Source organism: Ambystoma mexicanum, chromosome 2p (assembly GCF_040938575.1).
Source record: "Ambystoma mexicanum isolate Mex_15411 chromosome 2p, UKY_AmexF1_1, whole genome shotgun sequence".
Taxonomy (NCBI): domain Eukaryota; kingdom Metazoa; phylum Chordata; class Amphibia; order Caudata; family Ambystomatidae; genus Ambystoma; species Ambystoma mexicanum.
In genome coordinates, this window is record NC_090923.1 from 27,522,782 (window position 1) to 27,546,388 (window position 23,607).

The window sequence follows — 23,607 nt, forward strand, 5'->3', positions numbered from 1 at the left end:
ACATATTGAATAACATGAAAGCAAACCTGGTAACCAGGTGAAGTATTTCTTTCAATACAAGGATATAAGCTGAACACCACCATGAATTGCAATTTTACAAGGAAACCAAACTGAAGGCTTTAAAGAACCAAGATGACAAAGTTGTGAGCTGCGCTTTTAGAAACTGTTTGGTGAATCACATCTTGAACTCAGAGAAGCTTGGAAGCTCCTGGTTGCGTGACCTTTAATGGGTGAACCGTGTGCTCTAAAACTGCGCCAAGACCAGAGAGCCTCTAATTGTGAACCAAAGGTTGATAGCAAAGTGAACACCAAGTTCCTGGTTGCATGACCTGTAAAAGGTAGACCGTGTGGTCAGAAACTACGCCTTGACTGGGGTACTTCTCTATGTTAACAAGAAAGTCAATGGTGATAAACATCAGACTTGGGGAAAGGCCCCCGAGTTATACAAGTTCATGTAAAAGACAATCGCCTCCAGCATGCTTTCTTTACATATGAACATTGAACTTGGGTAAGGGAACCCTAGGTGTTGGTGTCCTGGAACCCAGTTACCCTCGGACTGTGTTGTACTTGGGTAAGAGCACCTTAAGCTTAATAAACTGTATTTTTCAACTGATGCCAACAGAAAGAAACATTGAACTTTGTGGTGAACTTAGTGACATTTGGGAGAGAGAGCCGAAAAGTAAGCCAGAGCTGGAAATAGCTCAGAACTAGGTTTGGAACACTGTTTGAGTTATAGTTGAAATCCCAACACATTATTTGGTGTCAGTTGTGAGGGCAAGTATAGGATTTGGACACAGACAGATTTCTATGTTGACTTTCCTACGTGTTCACTAGGTAGGGAAATCCCACGTTAGTATGGGGCAAGTTAGGGCTTAATCCATCCCGACATTTTCTTTAATAAAAGATTGCTCAACTTGGAATCTGCTGTCTTGTTCTACTTCCATGATGCCAACCTCACAATACATTCTGCCTTTCACTTCTGTTATTAAGAGTGCTTTGTGTATGCGCTTAACTCACCCCTTCACCACCCCACACTCTCCCAAGTCTAAGCCGTGCTGCTCAGTCACACTCCCCAGATAGAGTTTGGTTAGACATTAGTGTCTTCCCTTTTCACCAGAATAGGGTTGCAAAACATCTAAACACTGCGGTGCATCTATGCTCTTGCTGTTTTGCCTGCATGCTGTAGCAACATGTCCCAGTGTGTTGAACATGGCCCATGTTTTGTGCTTTGCCGGCAATGACTGATCATTCACCAGAAGACACTTCATATCGTATGCCTGTGTGTGTGCTTTGTAGTGTCTGCGGGTCTTGTACAAGCATGTTACAAGCGATCAATCAACAAATGAGTTGCATGATATTTTTTAACAGATGTATTTGCCCCACTTTGCTCATGTTGAAGTCTCTAGGCATGTTGGCTTTAAGAGAATAATCCTGCAGCACAGTTTACCTTCTCTTGGAGCTCGTGGAAATCGCTGTAGCGATGCTTCACAGTCCACTGGTGGCTGCCTACGGTCACCTGGATGATGTAGACCTAGAAATAAAGCAGACAAGAGATCAACACATACACAAGTCATACGACAATCACTACCATGAGGCTTGTTGTCAAGGGAATAGGCAAAGATGATTAGGTTATCCCCAGGGTCTCCAGCTCATTACTAACATTGAGTCGATGCGTCGTTCCTCCCCCACCCCACCCCTAAGGAACTGTGGCAGGTGCACCAGAACCAGGGAAACCACAGTACTTATGACGCCAATGCATATCCCATAGAGGGCACATGGTGCTCAGCTCCTTACAACAAGCATAGACATTCACGCTGCATTACGCTACTCGTAGTATCTTGGCTGGGGCTTTAAAGAGAAATATTGCACAAGTGGGCACACAGGGTAGCACCTTGTGATGGCATTGTTGACAAGAGGTCAACTTCTGTTTTTATTGTATTGCCAGTAAACAGAACCAGGAAATAGCTCTGCTTTGCAAGCACGCCTTACATAGACTCAGTAGAACCAAAAGGCACATTAACGATACCGGGGGAAAACAAAGACATGAGAGGGAAAATAGGACGGCAGATGGGAGCTTGGAGGGGTAACCAGTGCAATTCCTTGTCAACAGAGTAGATGCGATTGAATTTCTTCAGTCCTGCAAAGAGCCATGCTGGGCAACTATCAGAAGGGGCAGAGCGGTGGCATCTGCCAGGAGGGTGCTGCCACCGTCCAGGTGTGAGAGCAACTGGGCCTGGACGACGGATCTGAAGTCAGAGGTGGGAATGAAGGTTTTGATTCAGCCCAAAAGTGGGAGCTGGTGTCATGTGGTTATTGTCCTCTCCTTCAAAGCGCACATTGCTAAGAAGACATGATCAAGTGAAGCCAACGGACTTTGCACTAGGGTCAAGTTAGCGAGGATAAATCCTCAAGAGCCATCACTGTCAAACCCTGAGGTGTATTTGTTGGCGCTGCTGCAGCAGGTAAATTCTGTTTCGTTAGGGTGAACTTTAAGTTAGGCACTTGACATCCAGGCTTGCACGCTGGAGCGGCAGTGTTCGAGTTGGTTAATGCCGTGGGGCAGATGACCTTCGGGTATAGCTTAGGTTTGTCTCATCAGAATAGTGGTGGATTCCGATGTAAAATTTGGCCAGAGGGCCTCAGTGTAGAGGTTTTAGATGACATGGGAGATGGTGGAGCTGAGCTCTTTGGAACACAGCAAGTCACCAGTTGTTGGAAGCTGCAGCAGCCCACTTGTATGAGCTGATTTATTTTGTGGCGGTAGCTGTCAAACCATTGAAGGTCTGTAGCAATGAATCCCTTCAGCGACAACAGTGTGTTGAGTAGCCCTTTGTGGTCCTCTGTGTAAATGCAGTACAGTGGTCGAGCAAGATCGGGAGGCATGGGTGACCTTTGTCCATGTTGAGTGCCTTGTCGATGACCTGGATGGTGGTGGTGTCCATGCTTCATCTTGGTCTTGTATTCTTGAAGTAGGTTGTGTTGGGGGATCTTTTCGTGTAGTTGGTAGGGGGATGGTCTTCTCGATCTTGCCAATGAAGGGTAGATGCGTGACAGGGCCGTAGTTTGCTTGATCATCTGGGTCGTGTGTGAGCTTCTTTAGTAAAGGAAGGATCTGGACAGTTTTCAATGCACTGGGGAAGATGCCTCGCAGGAGTGAGACGTTGATTGTGTGGAGGAGAGGTGAGGCTTCCCTTTCATGTTCTTCAGGATGGGCGTTGGGATCCCGTAGGAGGCGACCTTGAGTACTGCAAGAATGTGTGCAAGTTCTTCCCCTCTGAGGGACTTATATTCGGAGCATCTTTCGATATGGCGTGGTGGTATGGAGGGAGTACTCTATGGTGGATATGGTGTCAATGTGGCGATTTTGTCTGTGAAGAACTTGTTGATTGTACAGCATCTTTCCATGGGTGCAAGTACTGCAAAGGCTGGTAGGAGACTGATGCAGTGTTTGACGGCCTTGAAGAAGGCAGTGCTCTTGGTGTAGGCTTCTGAGGTGTAGTAATGTGTTGTGGCTGAAGAGACGAGTGTCCTGCGGGCTTATAGGAGGGTTTTCAAGGTGGTGAGATCTTTTTGTAATTGTGGGTTTCTCCAGATCTTTTCTTGTTTGCGGATGGGACACTTATTGTAGGTGAATATTTGTGTACACTCTGATGCAGATGGCTTGGTTTGGTTGCTTGGATGTTGGTGGAATCAGTGTTTGGTTGGGGTGGTTCAACAAAACGCAGACATTGGATGAAGGAGTGAGTGTGGAAGCCAGGTTGGTGAGTTTTTTTTTATAAGGCACTGCAGGAGATGTTTTTGTACGAGTATGAAGGTGTCTTTGTTGCCACTGATGAGAGTTTGGATCCAAAGATCCAAAATAGCAGTTGAGGTCTGGAGAGCGGAAAGTGACATGTCAGGAGCTTGAGGAGCAAGGGAACCTGGTGTGTGCATGTCCAGGAAGTCCTTTGGAGGAGTGTGAGGCCCATGTCTGATGCTGTAGTCAGGAACAAGGAGTCCAAGATGTGGGAGGTGGTGGGGTAAGCCATGAGTGCATCAAGGTCGTGCATGGTGATGGTCCACAAGCTCTGCCACCACAGTATAGCGGAGTCACCTTTGATGAGCATGAGTGTGTTTGGGAGGAGGGGGAAGGGCGGTTGCGTGGTTCTTTATGAATGCTGATGTGGTGGTACGAGTTAGAGCTGTGATGATGCTTGGTGCATGCTGAGTGTTTGTGTGTGAGAGTAAGGGAGAGTCGTAATAACAGACCCTGAAAGAGGCTAATTCTAAGGAATATGAAAACATTCCTGTCAATCCATGCGATTAGCCATTCTGGTCTGCAATGTTTGTTTTAGGGCTCAGCCTTTGATGTCCTCTTTCAATGTTCACTGTTGACTTTGCAAGATTGCGTGTTTAGACCGTTGATGGTTAAGTCACTGGAGGTAGTGGAGGCGCCGTGATGTGGGGAGGGAAACACACGGGATGAGACTAGGGACAGGCACATGGAGTCACTGGGAGCTATGTTGGGGAAACAAGCCCATGGGGCGGTGGATGGCATAATGAGGTGAAGGCACAGAGTGTGGTGAATGGTCAGTGATGAGGTACCAGGATAATACCGAAAAGAACACTGCTGGGAGTCAAGCACCTGGTGGTAGTGGGAGTAGTGTTGAAGGCACATGCTGCCAAAATAGGGCAGCCACAGAGTTTCCAAAGGGGTAGATCAGTGTTCAGGCACAGGGCAGCACCCTGTGCAGTGCTCAGACACAGGGCAGCACCCTGTGCGGACTCACTGCTCTCCCTGCTCATAGGCTGATTTGAATTGATACATTGGAAGGCATGATACTGCAATCCCTCCTGGGAGTTCCCCACTCTGTGCCTGTAGCAGCTCTCCGCTGCAAGGTAGGTGTCCCCTCTATACGTTCACTATGGCTTGTGCAACAATGTAATCTTTAACTCATTTGTATCCGCTCCACTATATCAAATATTTTGCTTAGTTATTTGGCAGAACAATATGTCCATGATAGTAAAAATGAGTTTTTAGTACAACTACGGAAAAGAGGATTGGCTCACTTAACACGTCTTAATCTATCCATTGAGGATTTGATATTAAATCCAAAGAGGAAAATAATATTAAAACATAAAACTACAGATTTGGAGATAAGTAATAATATTGATAGCCTGCCCAAATTTAAACTATATGCCGATTACAGCAAACAGGGATTTCAATATGACCTATCATGTTTATATTTAACCAAACTATATTCAACACAAATGCGAAGATTCATTATCTACCTAATAATATTATGCCGAGGCGTGGCTTGATGGCTACGTGAGAGGACGTTCCTTGGAGGAGCTCCCGATGATCCGATCCTGAGAAAAAAGTGATGGTTTTTGGCAGACTTTTGAGCCCACGGTGCATCTAAAGGCGTATGAAAGTGGGGGGGCATACGGTGCGTGCCCTCCCCAACGGCGAGACTGCATATTCACGGAACTAGACCCCGAAGAAGTTGGCGGTCGCGCAAAGGAAGGCGAGCACCCAAGATGGCTGCCTGTGGACAAAGGGCCATAAAAGGTCCGACGAGCTGAGGAAGACAAGGTTGGTCGGAACGTGGGCAAGCCCAACCAGATAGACGGGTCGCATGCGCCTCGGGCTGAAAGCAAGAACATAAGGGCGAGCCCCTACTGCAGAGGCCATGGGTTGTGGCGGACTAGCAGAGTGAACCCGCGAGGATACAGCTGGGTGTGGGTCCAATCGACGCAACAGGATGTCTTCCAAGGTGGTGCGACCCCGGATCAAGCAACCTACGATGGAGACCTATGCTAGGTCGCCCTCGGGCACGGAAGGGGGCAAGAGCAAAGAAACCCCTGCGGCGGCGACAGACCCACCGGGTACCATCCAGGAGGTGCTGGCAGCAATTGCTGGCCTGAAGGTGGCCTGGGAGACGAAGCTGGGCCTGGCCATGAAAGAGTTGCAAGAGGGCCTAAACCTCAAGATAGGAGCGGTCCGAGAAGAAGTGAACCTGTTGCGCCAGGATGTGCGAACGATCGCAGAGCGCACTGGGGAACTGGAGCAGGAGTTGGCCCCGACCGTGGAGGCGTGCAATACACGCACCAAGGAACTTCATGCCCTCGTGCAGCGAGTGGGCAATTTGGAGGACAGAGCAGAGCAGGCGGAGGGGCGCGCCAGGCGCAACAACATTCGCATAGTGGGGGTACCGGAGGGAATGGAAGGATCGAACCCCACGGATTTCGTTGAAACCATGCTTTTGCAGGAGATTACAGGCGGAGAGCTGACCCAGGGGTTTGCAGTCGAAAGGGCGCACAGGGCCCTGACCAGGAGACCGGCCCCAGGAGCCCCCCCGCGGCCGTTGATTGCAAAGATCTTGAACTATCGTGACAGCGAGAAGATTCTCGAATTTTTCCGGAAAGGGGGCACGATAGAAAGGGGGTCAGCGAATATAACAGCGTATCCGGATTACACGCTGCTTGTACAACAGAGTCGAATGAACTTTGGAACGGTGAAGAGGAGGCTCAGAGAGGCAGGCCACCGCTACATGTTGCTTTACCCCGCTAGGTTAAAGGTGATCCATAAGAACAGATCCCTCTTCTTTGAGACACCGAGCGACGCGATGGAATGGCTGGATATGCAAGGTCGACCACAGGAATCGGATGCCCAGACAGAAGCAGATGGACATAAGTAGCATGCTGCAGAGGCACCCGTGAGGCCATAGCTATGACATTGGGACTAGAATATAGTTTGATATTGTGCTTGTGTGGGGGAAGTCACGGCATCTGCCGGCGGGTCCCGTTGAATTCCCTTCTCCTAAATAGATGACTGGGAGCTCCTGGGGAGCAACCTCTGCACCCGATAGTAGTATACTTAGTTATGTCACTGTTAGATTGGTGACACCCCGCGGGGTCCTTGTTCTTGGTCACAAGACCGGTCCAGACGTGGGTAGGCCTGAGATCCAGGGATGGAGCTGGGCTATTGTTGGGGGTTGGTGGGGAGGGGGGGAGGGGGAGTTGTGTGCAGTGATGTGAGGTTGGAGAAGGGGGGAGGGGGGCACGGTTCGTTAATAGAAGGGAAGGAGCCAGGAAACGACCCTACATGGGGAACATTATGGGGAGGGATGGGACGGAGATAGACCGACTAGATGGCATCGGGTAATCTCAGAATTGTGACCTGGAATGTACGGGGCCTCAACAGCTACCTTAAACGCAACAAAGTGATGATGTATTTAAAGAGGATGCGCCTAGACATAGCCCTGCTGCAAGAGACCCACCTCACTAGGGAAAGGCTGGAGGTGGTCGGGAGGAAATGGAAGGGCACCGTTGTGGGGGCGGCGTACTCAGCGTATGCCAGAGGGGTCGTCACTTGGGTGGCGCCCCACGTGCCATTTCGAGTGTTTGATTCTACGGTGGACCCGGAGGGTAGAATGGTAGTGGTAACGGGTCTCTTAGAAAACAGAGAAATACACATCATAAATTTGTACGCCCCCAATAACGATACAGCGGCTTAATTTAGGACCCTCTACGGTAAACTTGGCCCCCTGGCGGGGGGTACGGTAGTGTGGGGGGGACTTTAACTGTACCGTAGACCCCAGTATGGATAGGTCCAAGGATAGGGCATGAAAAATGGCAACGGCGGCTAAAGCGCTGAATACCCTACTGAAAGACCTAGGCCTAGAGGATGCGTGGAGGAGGTTGCATCCCACGGATAGACAGTACTCCCACTACACAGCGCCACATGATTTGTACACAAGGTTAGACTACATGTTTGTAACAGCCGGGATAGTGAGAGAAATAGAAGGAGCCGAATACAAGGCCCGAGTGCTGTCGGACCACTCGCCCTTGGTGGTAGACTGGAGACACCAGCCCCCACGCCCGCAGATCCCTACATGGAGATTTAGGACCGAGGCTCTGCAGGATGAGGGGTTTCGGGAGGGCCTGAGGGACGCCATTGAAGAATATTTTGATAAAAACACGGGAAGCGTAAGCTCTGTGGGCACACTGTGGGAAGCGTTTAAGGTGGTGGTGGTGCGTGGGGTAGCTATTTCCCAAGTTAAAGGGCTACAGGGGGGGGGGTTGAAAGGGAGCTCCGGGAGGCAGTAAGAGAGCTAGAGCTCATGATAACAGAACCAAAGTAGAGGAGCTACAGTTGTCCTGTAGTGCACTCTGGGATAGACTGTGCAGACTCAGCTACAGGAAATATACGGAGCGGATACACGCAGGGGGCGATAAGCCGGGCAGATTGCTGGCTTGGCTGTACAAGAGTGAGACCCCCCGCTCAGTGATTAGTGAGATTCAGGGCAAAAGAGGTAGCATATGCAACACCCAGAAAGAGGTAAATGAGGAATTCCTTAAGTTTTACAGACACTTGTACGAGGACACGGGGGAGGATATGGGTCACGACATACCAGACACATTGGGGGACATTGAGCTGCCCACCTTAGATGATCTAGAACTCTCTGAGTTGGACACACCCGTCACCTCGGATGAGCTGGAGGTAGTGATTCGGAACTTGCCCACTTGCAAGGCGCCGGGTTCGGATGGGCTGCCCAGCAAGTTCTACAAAACATACCAGCAAGTGTTGCTCCAGCCACTGCTTGCCACTTTCAACGAGGCCTATGAGAAGGGAGAATTCCCGTTGTCTCTCCGTGAGGCCGTAATCATCCCACTCTTGAAACCAGGCAAGCCGGCCGTGGAGTGCGGGTCTTACAGACAGTTGTCCATGCTCAACCAGGACAGCAAAATACTCACGGCGGTGCTGGCTAATAGACTGAAAAGGGTGATTAAGAAACTGATACACCCAGATCAGACGGGATATGTTCCGGGCAGGAACATCACCGACAACCACCGGAGGCTACACCATGTCATGGACCAAACTGAGGAGGACACGGGCGAGCTGGCCATAGTGTCGTTAGACGCGGTCAAGGCTTTCGACTCGGTACGATGGCCCTGGCTGAAAGCGGTCCTGAAGGGGTATGCAGTGGGACCCGGATACCTCAGATGGGTACAGTTGTTTTACAGCACCCCGATGGCGAGGGTCAGGACAGGGTCCACGGTCTCAGATTCTTGGCAACTGGGCAGGGGGACCAGACAGGGATGTCCCTGGTCACCGATGCTATATATACTGGCATTGGAGCCGCTGGCAATATGCCTGCGTCAACAATATGGGGAGGTGGGCATAAACACGGCCAGTGGAGAGCATTTGATATCATTATATGCGGATGATATGCTCCTTTATTTACGCTATCCAGAAGAAAACCTACAGTACGTCCTTGAGGTGATAGAACGGTACGCCATCCTCTCCGGTATATCGGTGAACCCTGGAAAGTCCAGCCTGTTCCCTTTGGGTAGATATAGGAATGTCCCGGTGCAGAGGCTGTCTGTTCTGCCAATACCATGGCAGCACGTAACATTTAGGTATCTGGGAATAAACATTTACCACAAGATCGAGACAGAACACAAGCACAACACAGAAAAGGCGATAGAGGGGATTAGGAACAGTATGGTATTTTGGTCCAGACTGCCGCTGACCATGATGGGGAGGGCGGCCTTGCTCAAGATGGTGGTCCTGCCTAGACTCTTGCACTTTTTTACAAACGTCCCGTTTCTGATACCCAGAAGCCTATTCGCGAAACATCACAGCGTGTGTAGGGGTTTTGTGTGGGGCAGCTCTAGGAATAGGGTGGCTCTGTGGAAGCTCCAGAACCCGTGCGACAGGGGGGGGGGGAATAGGCCTGCCTAACTTCGAACTCTATTACCCGCCGGGGCAGCTGCAGTACGTGGCCAGGTGGCTTTCGACTGAAGATTCAGCGGAAGCCAGGCTCCTGCGCGAAGATACAGCCCCATACTTTCTGATGGAAGTGGTGTGGTTGGGCAGAGATAAACTGGTGGGCAAGGGGCGGTTACTGAGGTTGGGCTGGGAGATCTGGCACAGGACATGGAAGATTGGGGGGGGACTCAGAACCATACTCCCAGCAGGCCCCTTTGGTGGCTCTGTGTGGGAGCGACTCCCAACTACTTGAATCGGTCCGCAGATACTGGGAACAGCTAGGCCTAGCCACCCTCGGGGACATATGGCAGGAAGGGGAGGCGGTGGACTTTCAGCGGCTGCAGGAAGAGACGGGAGTACATGGTGGCCAATATATAACCTACACTAGGCTGGTGAAAAAGACTAGAGAAAGATGGCCGGAGACAGTGCTCGCGGAGGATCCAGACGCCTCCCTGGAAACCATGTACGATGTATCGGAGGGCGGGCACGAAATATCGAGGATATATGAGCTCCTGCGGGCAAGGGCAGGGAAGGAGTTGCTCCAACTGAGACAAGATTGGGAGGAGGAGGTGGGAGGACCCATGACGGATGGGCAGTGGGAACGGGCCCAGAAGTACCATAAAAAGGTGTCCCGTAACGCGAGATTCCAACAGCTTCAGTTGTATGTTACCCACAGGGCTTATTTAAACCCCGGGAAGATTGCAAAGTTTGGGGGATCAGCTATACAGCAATGCCCCAGGTGTGGGGAGGTGAACGCGGGACTGCTACACATGTTTTGGGCTTGCCCGGAGGTGCATAGATTTTGGAATGAGGTCAAGACGAACCTGGCTGGCGGGGGAGTAGTGCTGGATGTGGAATCGGCCTGGTCATGCTTGCTTGGACTATTCCCTAGACCCCGCATTTGAAACACATAAGCAAGATGAAGGACCTGGCCTATGTCTTGGCCAAACGTAGGATCGCCATGGGCTGGAAGGCGGCCCACAGACCTAGGGTGGAGTTATGGTGGACAGACCTCTTGGGATGGGCGGAAGCTGAATCCGTAGTCTGGTTTGAAGCGGTCACCAGGGCGGGCGAAGAAGAAGTAGGGCCCTTGTTGGCCTGGCGGCAATTGGTGGCCTCGTTGGCAAACCCTCACCAGGGTGACAACGAAACAGAGGACCCGGTTGATGGCAGTCTAGGTAGTGTGCCACCCAATGATGTTCCTGTAAACAACATGTGAGAACCGGCTCTAGTTTAAAGGGGGAGGGGGGAGTTGGGGAGTTTGAAAATGTGTTGAAATATGATGGTTTCTATGTTTTGAAACGGTTGTAGTGTGTTTGTTTGACCTTAAAAAATAAAATAAAAATATATTCAAAAAAATAAAACTTAATATTATGCCTACTCATTAACACACTGGTGGGTGAGAAAAATTGCCCTGAAATGAGAGGATCTGCCGATTAGGTAAATTGGCTGTTGAGTGTCTCGTCACCTCCTCATGCAATGCATGAAATCCAAGCCTTATCTTAAAGGTTATGCTAACTTTGTTACTGGCTATGATTCAATAAGAAGTGATCTGTTTTGGAGTAACATATATCTCGGGAGTATAGCTCAGGGGCAACATGTTCGCCGTGGAAGCAAGACGATGCGGAGCAACACAGGTTTGTTTCCTGGGTCCACTCTTAGAAACCTCTGGGTAAGTCCACTCTTAGAAACCTCTGGGTATTAAGCATGTTAGAAATAACCAATTATAATATATGAGGGCAGAGTCCATTGTGATCGCTGGTACTGCATTCCATGTTTGGAGGAAAGCCTTCCTCCAGATTACAACATCTATGAACATACCATCTGGGTAATATTAACTCTAGTGTGATATTAATTGGATTTTAATATGTCCTGTTTGATCAATGTACGACAATGATATATTCCTTATTTTATCTAAAATGTATTTATATATTATTTTCTTTTCTTATTAACACTTAGTTTCATAGATAAAATAAACATGATTAAAAGTATGGGAGTCATTCCGACCCTGGCGGTAGGGGGTTAACGGCACCGGTAAGGATGCCAGTGCCGTTAACCCCCTACCGCCCTATTACGAGTTCCCTTAGCGGGAGCCGCTGAGGGACCAGGGAGCAAATAATGGGCCCGCAATTAGCGGGCCCGTTATTTGCTCCATCCCCATTCCCATTGAGCCCTTTGGGGGCTCAAATGGGAAAGGGGATTGGTTTTTTTTTTTTAATGGGGACTTACCGGGTCCTCCTTGGTTGGAATGACCCGGTAACTTCCCATTCAAGGAATCCGGACCCGGACCGAATTTGGAGGCAGCCATGGTGCTAATAAAAGGGGCAGCACCGAGTGCAGTGCTCGGGGTTTTGGGTGCTGCAAGACAAGGAGCAAAGTTGGAGAAAGGAGGGTGGGGTTGCAGAGTCACTGGCCTAGTATCCCACTGCACACATGCGAGTACCGGCATCGCTGATCAGCTAAACATGACTCTCTCTGATCCAAGCTTCAGACATTACTTGTTCTTTTTTAACAGAAGTACTTGCATTTGGAAAACTATATATATATATTTATTGTATTTTTTATTTAAATTGAATTACAATTTTTACAAAAAGGAATTAAAAAAAATAAAATCCTCCAAGGAAAAAGAGGAAAAGTTCCATTTCCTTTAGCCCCAGTCCAAGAATTAGGTAGAGGCGAGACGGAGCGAGATCGCCCTCTATCTTATTTCCCCAGGGTTTTTACAAGTTCAGCGACTTCAGGAAAAGAGTCACTCCGATCACACCCTGTTTGTTGTTTCCACTTGACAGCAGTACCCATAAATTATCTAAATTGAGAGTACCAAAGTTTTTCCAACGGATCTGCGAGAAACCTGCATCTTTCCTTTGCGAGACCTTTGCATTCTAACAACAAGTGCTTGGTAGTTTCCACTTGAGCAGACACTTTGCAGAAGCGGCACTTATTCGATTGGACTTGGAATCGCTAAGATTTTGTTGGTGGTTTTCAACTGATTTAGTCAGAATTTTAGGAATGTTCTACTTAGCCTTTTGTCAGGACATTGTTGGTACCCTCGTACCTCGTTGAGCTTCATTGGAGTGGACGATAAATTAGCCGTCAGGGAATAAGTGTTGGCAACTTCCAGAGTATGAATCCAGTCTGCTTCGAAGAGTTTTTTTGAAACTTTATTAGGGTTTTGAATCAGCGTTTCCACTGTTACGTTAAGTTCTTTCAATATGTTCAAATTGAGTTGTTCCCACTTGGATAACATCCAGTTTGCCACACCTACTGTCTCCCTTCGAATCAGGTCCAAAACTTTAGATTCCGGGGCATTTATAACATTATCGTAGAGCAATAGAGTTGCTCTCATTTTGGTTGCTAGTAGGGATGACAGACAAAGTTCTCTTCTTATCAGCGCTATCGTTGTTGATTTGGACAACCCAAAGACGGCTCGCCAAAAGCAGCTTTCATATTTCACCCAAATTGAATTCGGAGCCAGTGGCATAGCCTCCATGCCGTATATCAGAGCAGTAACCACCTTCATCTTGAAGAATCTTAAAGTGGGAATAAGGGAGAATCTGCCATGTTTCCTATCAACGGCCTTTGCTTGTGCCGTTAGGTTTTTTTAATTTCATACACAACTCTTGCATGGGCGCTTCCTCCTTGTCGTTGCTAAACGTTATTCCCAAATATTTGAAGGTACGTACTTTTTCTAAGCGAAGACCTTCACAGTACCATGAAAGATTCTGGGACCTTTTTAAGATGTTACCCATTATCAGAATTTTAGTTTTTTCTTTGTTTAGTTGTAAGTTGTTTTTTGCCAGATAGAGCACCAGATTGTTGAGTTGGCGTTGCAGGCCAATGAGAGTAAGGTCCATCAAAATGATGTCATCAGCGTATGGGAGTCTCTCAATCTTAGAGCCTCCCAACGAAGGTGGAAAATGTCTGACCGCACCGGATGAATCTCCATAATCTGCTATATAGGAGTTATATAGCGTGGGCGCAAGGGGACACCCCTGCTTTACTCCTCTCGCGGTCTGGATTTCCTCTGACAAAAGACCTTCTGCACTGAGACGAACTCTAACAGATGTATCCTGGTGCAGGGCTTTTATAGGCTCCAGGATAGAGCGGGGGCAGGTTTTTGTTTCTAGTTTTGTCCACAGGCGTGGTCTATTGACCTTGTTAAATGCTTGGACCAGGTCGATGAAAGCCATGTAAACAGGAGGTACACCCTGCAGAACTTTAGCCTTCATAGTACTGAGCAACAAGATGTTTGTGGTGGTTCCTGTGTTCTTGACAAAACCGTTCTGAAAGGGATCAGCAAAATCAGCTGTATGAAGCCAGGTTGAGAAGGCATCCAGGGCCAGGGAGGCAAACACTTTCCCCATCACGTCCAAGAGGGCGATTGGTCTATAATGTTTTGGATCATCTGTCACACCTCTCTTAAAGATTGGGACGATGGTTGCTTTTTTCCAAGATGGTGGAATATCCTGGGTGTTGTTACAGTTGGAGAAGATCTTACTCATTATGTTGGCCAGCAGTTCAGGGTGTTTTTTTAGTTGCAGATTCCGTCGGGACCAGGTGCCATTGAATTATTCAGTTTGGAGATTTTGTTTAGAATTGTTTCTTTATCGGCGGGGATGTTCCAGATAACTTTGTCTCTCATCTTTGCTCTAGTGGGACTCTTATTCTGCTTTGTCTCACCAAATATTGGGGCATAAAGGGCGGCAAAGTGCGATATCCAGCGATCCTCTCCCACGTTTGTTCTGAATGTTATCGTTCATCTTATTTGATGCACCCTTAATCACGTTCCAAAATTCCTTTGGCTTATTCCCACAAATTGCACAAAGCATTTGTTCGGTGTCATGATGGTATAATTTGTACCGATAGTGCATAAACCAGCTCCTGTAGTCACGAAGGGCCGTTGGCCATCTCACAGTGTTTTCTGGTGACGGTGTTTTCTGACAAATTTTCTTCGTCTGTGAAGTTGTCTTTTTTCCACAAGGTCCCTATTGTAGCAGTGATGGAAACTTGCCAATGCTTTAGTTGGATTCGTAACAGTCTTTGCGAACCTTGACAATAGGGGCGTGTAATCCAAATCGCCCATATTGCTTTTTACAGGATTTCGACCCGTCACCAGACAGTCGTTTGTACTGGGTGTCAATTAAGAGGAGGCCTTTTTTTGAGATTTTAACGCAATTCCCTCCAGATGTCACTTCAATAGTTGGTTTGTTCGAAAAAACATGAAGCCTAGGGGAAAGACATTCTGTGATGAGGAGGTTATGGTCACTGAACCGCGTTGACTCAATCCTAAAGTTGTTAATCTTAGAGGGTAGGTCCTTTAATACATATACATGATCAATCGTCCCTTGTTGGAATCCTCTCTGCCACGATGGAATCTTTAGGTTTGTTTTTGGTCGCAACCAGTGTGAATTATGCAAGTCTTGCGCTGCCATGTTCTTCCAGCAACTTCCCATGTTTTCTCACTGTGAGATTTTGGTCAGGATGTTTGACATATTGACCTATCCCTTCTCTTGCCGCGTTGAAATCGCCGTTGACAATTGCAAAACGGTCCAAGTTTTTTTTTTTTATCTACCTCATATAGAGTTCCAAGAGGAACTATATATTTCATTTTTTATCATTCACATAAAGGCATGAACAAAGCTGAAAACGTCTAAACTTGTTTAAAAAATGCATAAGATAAAAATTGATAATGTGAAGAAAACAAATCAACAAATAAAACACTTCAAAAGAAAGTGCAAATACATTTGGAGAGATCTGCGACTTGAGGGCAAATCGTTTCAGAGTTTAACAGGGCAAGTAGAAAAAGTGAGATTTCTACTTTTGGATTTCCCTACACAAAAGGCACCTCTTGGCAAAATACCTCCTGGCTGCCAATTGCCCATGTCACCAAAGAGATGTTCAGGGGAAACGCATGGAGTTGCTTTACCAGCGGACTCACATGATCGAATTTCCTGGAGCATGTCCCCAGTCTGGCTGTCGCATGGAGTATTCCTTTCAGGTGACGTGGAGTGGAGAAAGGTGAACCAACCAAGACTATGCGAGTGGCTGCAGGCAAACCGACCAAGACTGTGCGAGTGGCGGCAGGCAAACCGACCAAGACTGTGCGAGTGGCGGCAGGCAAACCGACCAAGACTGTGCGAGTGGCGGCAGGCAAACCGACCAAGACTGTGCGAGTGGCGGCAGGCAAACCGACCAAGACTGTGCGAGTGGCGGCAGGCAAACCGACCAAGACTGTGCGAGTGGCGACAGGCAAACCACCCAAAACTGCTCAGGATGTGTGTCGGCAGGCAAAAAGGCCAAGAGGGTGCGAGGAGCAGCAGGCAAGATGGCCAAGAGGGTGCGAGGGGCAGCAGGCAAGATGGCCAAGTGGGCACGAGGGGCAGCAGGCAAGATGGCCAGGAGGGCACAAGGAACAGCAGGTAAGAAGGCCAAGAGGGTACAAGGATTGGCTGCCCGGAACGGCAGGCAAGAGAGCCAAGAGGGCGCGAGGGGCAGCAGGCAAGAAGGCCAAGAGGGTGAGAGGGGCCGCAGGCAAGATGGCTAGGAGGGCGCGAGGGGCGGCAGGAAAGAAGGCCAGGAGGGCGCGAGGGGCGGCAGGAAAGAAGGCCAGGAGGGCGCGAGGGGCGGCAGGAAAGATGGCCAGGAGGGCGCGAGGGGCGGCAGGAAAGATGGCCAGGAGGGCGCGAGGGGCGGCAGGAAAGATGGCCAGGAGGGCGCGAGGGGCGGCAGGAAAGATGGCCAGGAGGGCGCGAGGGGCGGCAGGAAAGATGGCCAGGAGGGCGCGAGGGGCGGCAGGAAAGATGGCCAGGAGGGTGCAAGGCCGTATTCTGTCAGACAAGCCATGACATACCTGTACATGATTTCAAGATGTTATGTCACACATTTGAATTTGCTTTTAACGAGAATGGGTCATATTTGCTCTCAATTTCATTAATAAAATGTAGAATAATGTTTTGCATTTTAAAAAAAATGTTTTCACACCACCTATCCGCCTCTCCTCCTGCTCCACGCCCCTTCACTTCTCCCCTTGTTACTTGTTTTGCCTCTTCCTTACTTAAGCATGTATTCAATTTGCCAAGATCGTTTTTCTCAATGGCGGGGTCCAATTGACGCCATTGAGAAAAGCATTTCCAAATAAACTTGCTCCCGAAAAATCACAATGATGACGTCGGAAGTCACGTGACGAAGAGTGGGCGGGCCGTTGCTATGGTCAGTTTCCGGATGGTTTACGAATTGGCGATAACGCGCGGCTTAAGGCGGAAGTTCACTCTGGATGCCCTTTGGAGAACATCCCATGGAGGAATCTAGAAAGAACCCCGCCCTTATAAGCTCAGATGGAGGCCATCATCAGCACGCGGACAGAGCTCCGCGAGACTGCAGCGGAAAGCAAGGAAGGACTACGAATAACCGCTCCTCCGGCTCAGCCAATAGCGTGCGGAGAACGAGGGACCGCCAGAGGCGCCAAAGATCTCGCGCGTGTCCGTTAAACGGTCCGTGCCGCACTCTAGGGAATAACGGTTAGTTTCATAGAGGGTCTGCAAAAGGTACTTTTGAAACTTTGGTTTGAAAGCACCATGTGACTGTGGAATGCAGTGCAATAATGTTGTTGTTGACAGTGTTGTGCTAGCTGAAGTGAAACTGCTCTTGCAGAAGTTTCACAATTATTTGCATTGTGTATGTGTGTATATCTGGCCATTTTGTTCCAACTAGCAATATGCTTTTATTTTAAAAGCTACAGATAACTATTATTTTGACTGTCCAAAAAAATAAATGCCAGGTAGGTTCTAAGGAGGTAGGGCAGCGATTTGTGGATGGGGGGGGGGAAAGACAGCGCAGGTTGTGTCTACTGCAGGATTTCCTAATATATTGCGAGGGAGCATATTTACCTGGGATGTATTGAGGCAGCGAGATGCAGGTCTTCAAAGCTCAACAAAGCTAAAAAAGCTCTAATCCCTTTAAAAAAAAAATAATAAATTAATTTAAAACATTTAAAAAAAAATAGGGCCAGGTGGCTCAATAATACGCGCGTTAGCGCTGAGTACATGGGAGCAGAGGAAAAGTGCAGAAAGTGCACAAGACAAATGAGCATTGGTCTTTCAAAGCAATTAATCAACACTGGAAAAATTACTTGAGGATATTTTCTGATCTGGCAAATTATAAAAAAGGTGGAAACCTTTTAAAGCCCAACAATTTATAATGACATATTGCCATGAAAACAAAATCTGAATACGAGACGTGCGCTTTGATGATTTTATTTAGTTTTATGGGTAAGCACCTGCACTGGGTACTGTGACAAATATGGACTATTTGTTCCTTCTCCCCAAAGGGTAGCCACCCCATTTGAGATTAGGGAGGGGAGCCCGCTCAGCAAGACACTCCATAGGGGTGTGGCCAAGTGAAAACTCACCGGGAGCGACTTCCCTCTTAGGGACAAGGACTCCTATTCCGGTAAGTTACTCCCAGTCCAGAGTCAATTGTCTGACTACATGGGAGTTGTAGAGACTATTATTTCCATTTTGGATTCACCAAATAGTGACATTTCTTCAATCCTTTTGGCTTCAGGTAATGCTGTATCCCGCCTGAACCCCACAGTCAAAGGGGATGGAAACACCCCTTTTGTTTGCGATGACTTACATAAAAAGATGAGGACCTTGAACGGAGATGAGAGAGAGAATCCTACGTAGCGCGCATCTGACGTGAAGGTGCCCTGAAGGGGCAGAGCCACGCTAGACTGCGGAGCCGGTGGTAGCGTGGAGAGCGGTTGAATTGCTAGGAAGACTGTCACCCTGACCAATCAAGAAGCCAAGGTTGGGAGATCGACACATCGTAAAGCGACCACCTCACCTGGTGGTGTGACCACACACAAGCCATGGTGGGCAAGGACCAGTTAACTGTTGCCGGGACCAGTTCACAGGGGAGAGATCGTATCCCTGAGCTCAGTATGAGAAGTGCTTTAGCTGCTGAGTCGAGCAGTGGAAGGGAAGCAAACGCTCCCAAAGAGGTAACGCAATTGAGATGGGCAAACAATGATAACAGAGGCTGGAGAAGCCACAAGGCTTACAGGAGCCCAGAAAACATGAACGGGCAGACACCCTACGGAGGCCCTGCTAAAGCAAGCCTGACAGAGGACTAGGTGACTTTGTGGAGTCCTGGAAACCCGAAACATAGTGAACAGAACTGGGAGGAGAGAGAACCTGGAGGGGGCCAGTATATAAAAGCAAGTCAAGGACACTGTCAAGCACCAAGTGAGAAATGGTGGAATTGAGTAACCCTGTCTTTCCAGGGAAATGGAAACCGTATAGAGCTTATTTAAAGACTTAAAAACATAGACGACAGAGCCTGTGGAAAGACAGAGGGCTGTGCTGCGAGAAATTGATGAACTTCCTGGATAGAGTTCCAGAACTTGACAAACTTTTAAAATCTTCTTGGAAACGAGCAGCCAAAGACCGAGGATATTGCTTCGGCCTCCTTTTTGTTATTTTGTCCTAAGTGGTAAGGCCAGTCAGCTATTAAGATTTTGACTAAGGACTATTTCTTTGGACTTTGACAAGCACCAGTTTTAGTTTCGTTAGGCAGGGAACTTCCCTCATAGCGATAGGGCTAGACAGGCCTATTGTTTATTATTTTAACCCTTGAACATGGCATCACTTAGTCATACACCTTTTTCTGTTTCGCCACAGCACATGACAACATGGGGGTGGGAATCCAAATAGCCAAACACTTGAGCAATCAAACCTTTGCTTTGAAACCCGGCCTCAAAATATCAAACAGGGGTTGCGCCTGCCCTCTGAAAAAAAGGGGCCGGACGCAGTCCACCCACCTGTATACTCTACTTGTGTCCTGAAAATCAGCACAGCAGAGGAAACAAACTCCTCTGGTCTCCAGGGCTGCAACCTCTCTTGCCACATTGTAGGCAAATATTCATGACTCACATGCTCTCATCCTTTCCCCTCCTCACCCCCACGTTTAGCTTTCAACGATACTCCGTTTTATGAAGAGGACTTGAAAAGTACACAAACCATAGTAAAAGTGCTCACACAAATGTATACATCCTTCTAGAAATATGCTAGACAAAAAATGTACAATTGTGGCATTAACTCCATCTTGAATGGAAGACTACAAATACCAGAATGCAATTCCGCAAAAGGTAAAACAATGGTCGTTGGATTTTGAAAATATACACAATTTCCAGACTTGTAACAAAAGTCAGTGTGTGAAAAGTTCACAGGTTTGTATTTTAATGTTTAACAAAGGCATGTTTCAAACATGATGACAGGAAAGCGTTTCATTCTACAAAAAATAAACGCTTTTTGGTGTGTTAAATAGAACATATGAAAATAAGGCAGATAGTTCCGTTTTGTGCGAAATGCGTAATTGCCCCGGAGGAGGGTATTGATTTAGGCAGCTACCTAGTGTTTTGAGTAGTTGCCCCTTGGGAGCGTCTTGTGCCAAACTTGGGCCTCATTAGGAGTCCCGCAGTAGCCATGCCAGTAAATACCGGCACGGCTGCCGCCGGAATCTTTTTTTTTCCAGCACCCTGCAATGGGGACTTACCGGGGCATTACAGCCCTGGCAGTCCCGGTAATTCCCTATTGCCGGAAAAAATGACTCCCCGTTCCCATTCGAGTCCCATTGGACTTCATGGTAATGGGGAGGATTAATGGTACCAGTGCATCCGTCACGGTCTGCGAGCGGGTGCCGTTCCGCCCGCCAGGTCATACCTCGCAGACTGAAAGGCACCCACTCGCAGACCTTGGAGTATGCCAGTTCGGTAACAAGGGTGCCAGTAGCTTACCGGCACCATTGTTACCGGACCGGCACCCTCGTAATGAGCCATCACTTAGAAATGTCTCCCACTTCAAATGCTCAGCCAGAACAAAAAGTGATAAGCAGTACTTCTGGGGCCTGCAGCGTCTGATGGGCCTTACTGGGATAAACAGAAAAGCTGCCTAGCACAAGCATGGAATCAGCACAGCCCATAGTCGAGGCATGCACTGGTGCCTGGGCGGGGTGGGATGGGGGACGGCCCTGACAGTGGGGCTCAATGAGCTGCGGCCCGGACCTGGATTTTCAGAATCAGTCCTCTTCCCTCCCCCCCCCCCCACCAACCTTCCTTCCTTTAACTTCTCAGCTCCTATGGCATCTAGCTTGCATGCATGCATGCACTGCACGCTTGCTTCAGCAATGGTTTCACGGCTGCTCCCTTCGTTGGCAACCTGAAGGAGTCCCAGGAGAGTAACTACTTACTCCACCTCAGCACCTCCATTCCGCCACTACTTTCTGGCAAGTCTACTTCCATCCACATACAAGCCCACAGGTTTCACCTTTCATTGTTCTCTCCTTTGCGTCTTCTAGGCAGTGGCATGGCCAGACTCTTCACTGGGGTGACCCAAGTGGGGCAGTGACTTATGCACGGGGTGGCATGACGTGCGAGCACACACAGATAATGATAAAAGTTAGGATAATGGGGTGGCACATTGTTAGGGAGAATTCTCATAAATGGCCGATTTCCCTTACCTAATTAGTCGCTGAGCCGCTTTTCTGGATTTCTAGGATTTTTTTCACCTGGTAAGAGTGTGAGCCTTTTTTCCCCACTCTTACATGTGTTTTGCTGTGGGTGTTTCCACTTTTTGTGCGATCTTGGCACTGGAGCCTCTCCTACTCCCTGGCCTCATATTTTTCATGTGTGTTACACAGCACCTTCAGTGCATTGACATGGGGTTGTCTTTAAGACTTTCCCCTGACTCCATTTTCTGGGGCTGACTACTGTCCCCCAGAAAAGGTAAAGTTGCCATTAACTTTAATCACTTTAAATCACAGACCCAGTACACCCCATCTTACATGGAATATTGGAAAGGGTTAACCCTTATCCATTTTTGTCTGCTTCTCTTGGAGAATTGTTTCGCTCCCTTTACATTAAGACTTGGCTGGTGGCAGTGGTAACTACCCTAACTTTTCTACCGCGGTTATCTTATATAACCATGGTATTGTTTCAGGCTATTATATTAGCCTCGAACATAAACCCGCTTGACCAAATACATTTTATATTGGCTTCTTTTTGATCAAGTTTTTCTCGTGTTTTTCTCTTCACGCCAAACCGGGGATGATTCCTTTGTTCGCTGTCTTTTTGCGGGCTTCTGCACAGAAACCCTCCTTAAGGCGCCTGAAAGTTTAGGTAGGCAGGGTGTGAGGGAGGGATCTTCGGACCCCTGCCATGGGTTCCCTTGGTAACCCAAGTCGCACTCTTGTTTGATTGGCTGAGGGGGACTGTCCTTGCCAGGACAGCCACCCTGCTGTGTGATTGACAGCCAGGCTGTATGAATGGGGAAAACTGCATAAAAAGCAGGTCTCTGGGACTGGAAAGGCAGAGTCGCCACTGAAACAAAAGAACCTACGAGGTGAAGATCCTCCAGGAAACTTCTTCCCTTGAGCTAGTGGGACCAACCAGTTTGCCCAATCTGCAAGCCAGGACCTCTCTGGTTGAATTCACTGTACAGAGCTACAGTGGGCCAGATAGCCAGGAGGGTCGGACCCTCCTTGGGTTTTAAGCAGCGGACCTTTTATTTGTTGCTTTGCTGTGCGGCTGGTTTCTTCCCTGGGTAGCACAGGACGCTCCAGTCTTCCTACTTCATGTCAGTCCGACAATCGCTTTAGGAACCGTGAGCCTGCAGGAACTACCAGGAACGTCCGCCTCAGCTGCAGCTTCCTCTCCGTTTTAAGGTACTGTGCAAATCCGGTTGCTCGTTTCGTTGAACCGTGGTGAAAGTGTTTGAAATCTTTCTCCAATCCGAGGTCTTGTCCTTCTCTTTTCCCTTTGAACTAACTTTTCTATCAACCAACCTCGTCCGGAAACCGTGCCACAAACTTTACCGCGAACTACCCTGAACTGTGTGATCTTGAGCAAAAGACTTTTGACCCATTGACTTTGTCCCTAAGCCTTTCCTACCTGATTCTATCTCTGCAGTTCCTCTTGTTCAATTGCCCTGACCTGTTGGTTTGATTTAATTACTAATAACTTTGTCTTTCCCTCCCTTTTAAATTGCTGGAGTGCCATTTTGCTCCCACTTCATTTTGTGACCTTAACTTGTCTGGAATTGAAGGGAAGTGGTGTGGTGTATTAAGAGTGTGATTTTTAGACTGCTTATAATAGTGAAATGTTATACAACTGAAGAGTGAAATAAATGTATATTCTTTTACTTGAAAACCTTGAGTCAGTGTTTGCCGGAATCATAGTAATTGCTGTCCTTTGTGTAACTATCTGATACTGCTCACTTACTCTTGCAATAAGTCTGGCTGCTCAGCCATCGCTACCACTTTAACTGTGTAGTACAGGCTTGTACCAAAGGTGAATTTGTACTGTCACTTGTAGTCTTAATTGTGTGTGGTGTTCCCAAAGGGTACTGCATATAATTCTGCCTAACACGCATCACATTCCAGGGGTAGCACATGCCACCCCAGGCCACTCTCTGGACACGCCTCTGCTCCTAGAGGCATGATGACATACTGGTGCCAAGATGTGCCGCCTTACTCCACCGACCTCAGCCCAATTGTTCCAATCTCCCCTTCCTATGGCCCAAAGAACATTCTTCGGTCTTCCATGGTTAAATGGTGCTCCCCTCTCTCCCCCAACCCCTTTGAACATCACCCATTCCTGCTGCCCCCCGCCCTCTAGCTCCTGCATGACCCTTCTACCAGCAGTGCCTTTCCTCTTCTCTGTAGTGTGTGGACACCCGTTTGTGACTGGTCCATACAACTATAAAATAAGTCAAACATGCAATAAGTATCCAACAAACCATGATGCAGAGGTGGGGTCTTCTCCCTTGCAGAGTACAGGGTAATTTCCTGCTGCC

At 48.3% G+C, this 23,607-nt stretch overlaps 1 protein-coding gene across 5 annotated transcripts in view; it reads right to left on the reverse strand.

Annotated features, from left to right (window-relative positions):
* Window positions 1-23,607, reverse strand: part of NISCH (nischarin) — a 441,586-nt gene that overhangs the window by 400,463 nt on the left and 17,516 nt on the right. For all 5 annotated transcript variants that reach the window (XM_069643185.1, XM_069643184.1, XM_069643187.1 and 2 more), the window contains exon 2: window positions 1,448-1,531. In XM_069643185.1, coding sequence (XP_069499286.1) covers window positions 1,448-1,531 — 84 coding nt within the window. The remainder of the gene's footprint in view (window positions 1-1,447; window positions 1,532-23,607) is intronic.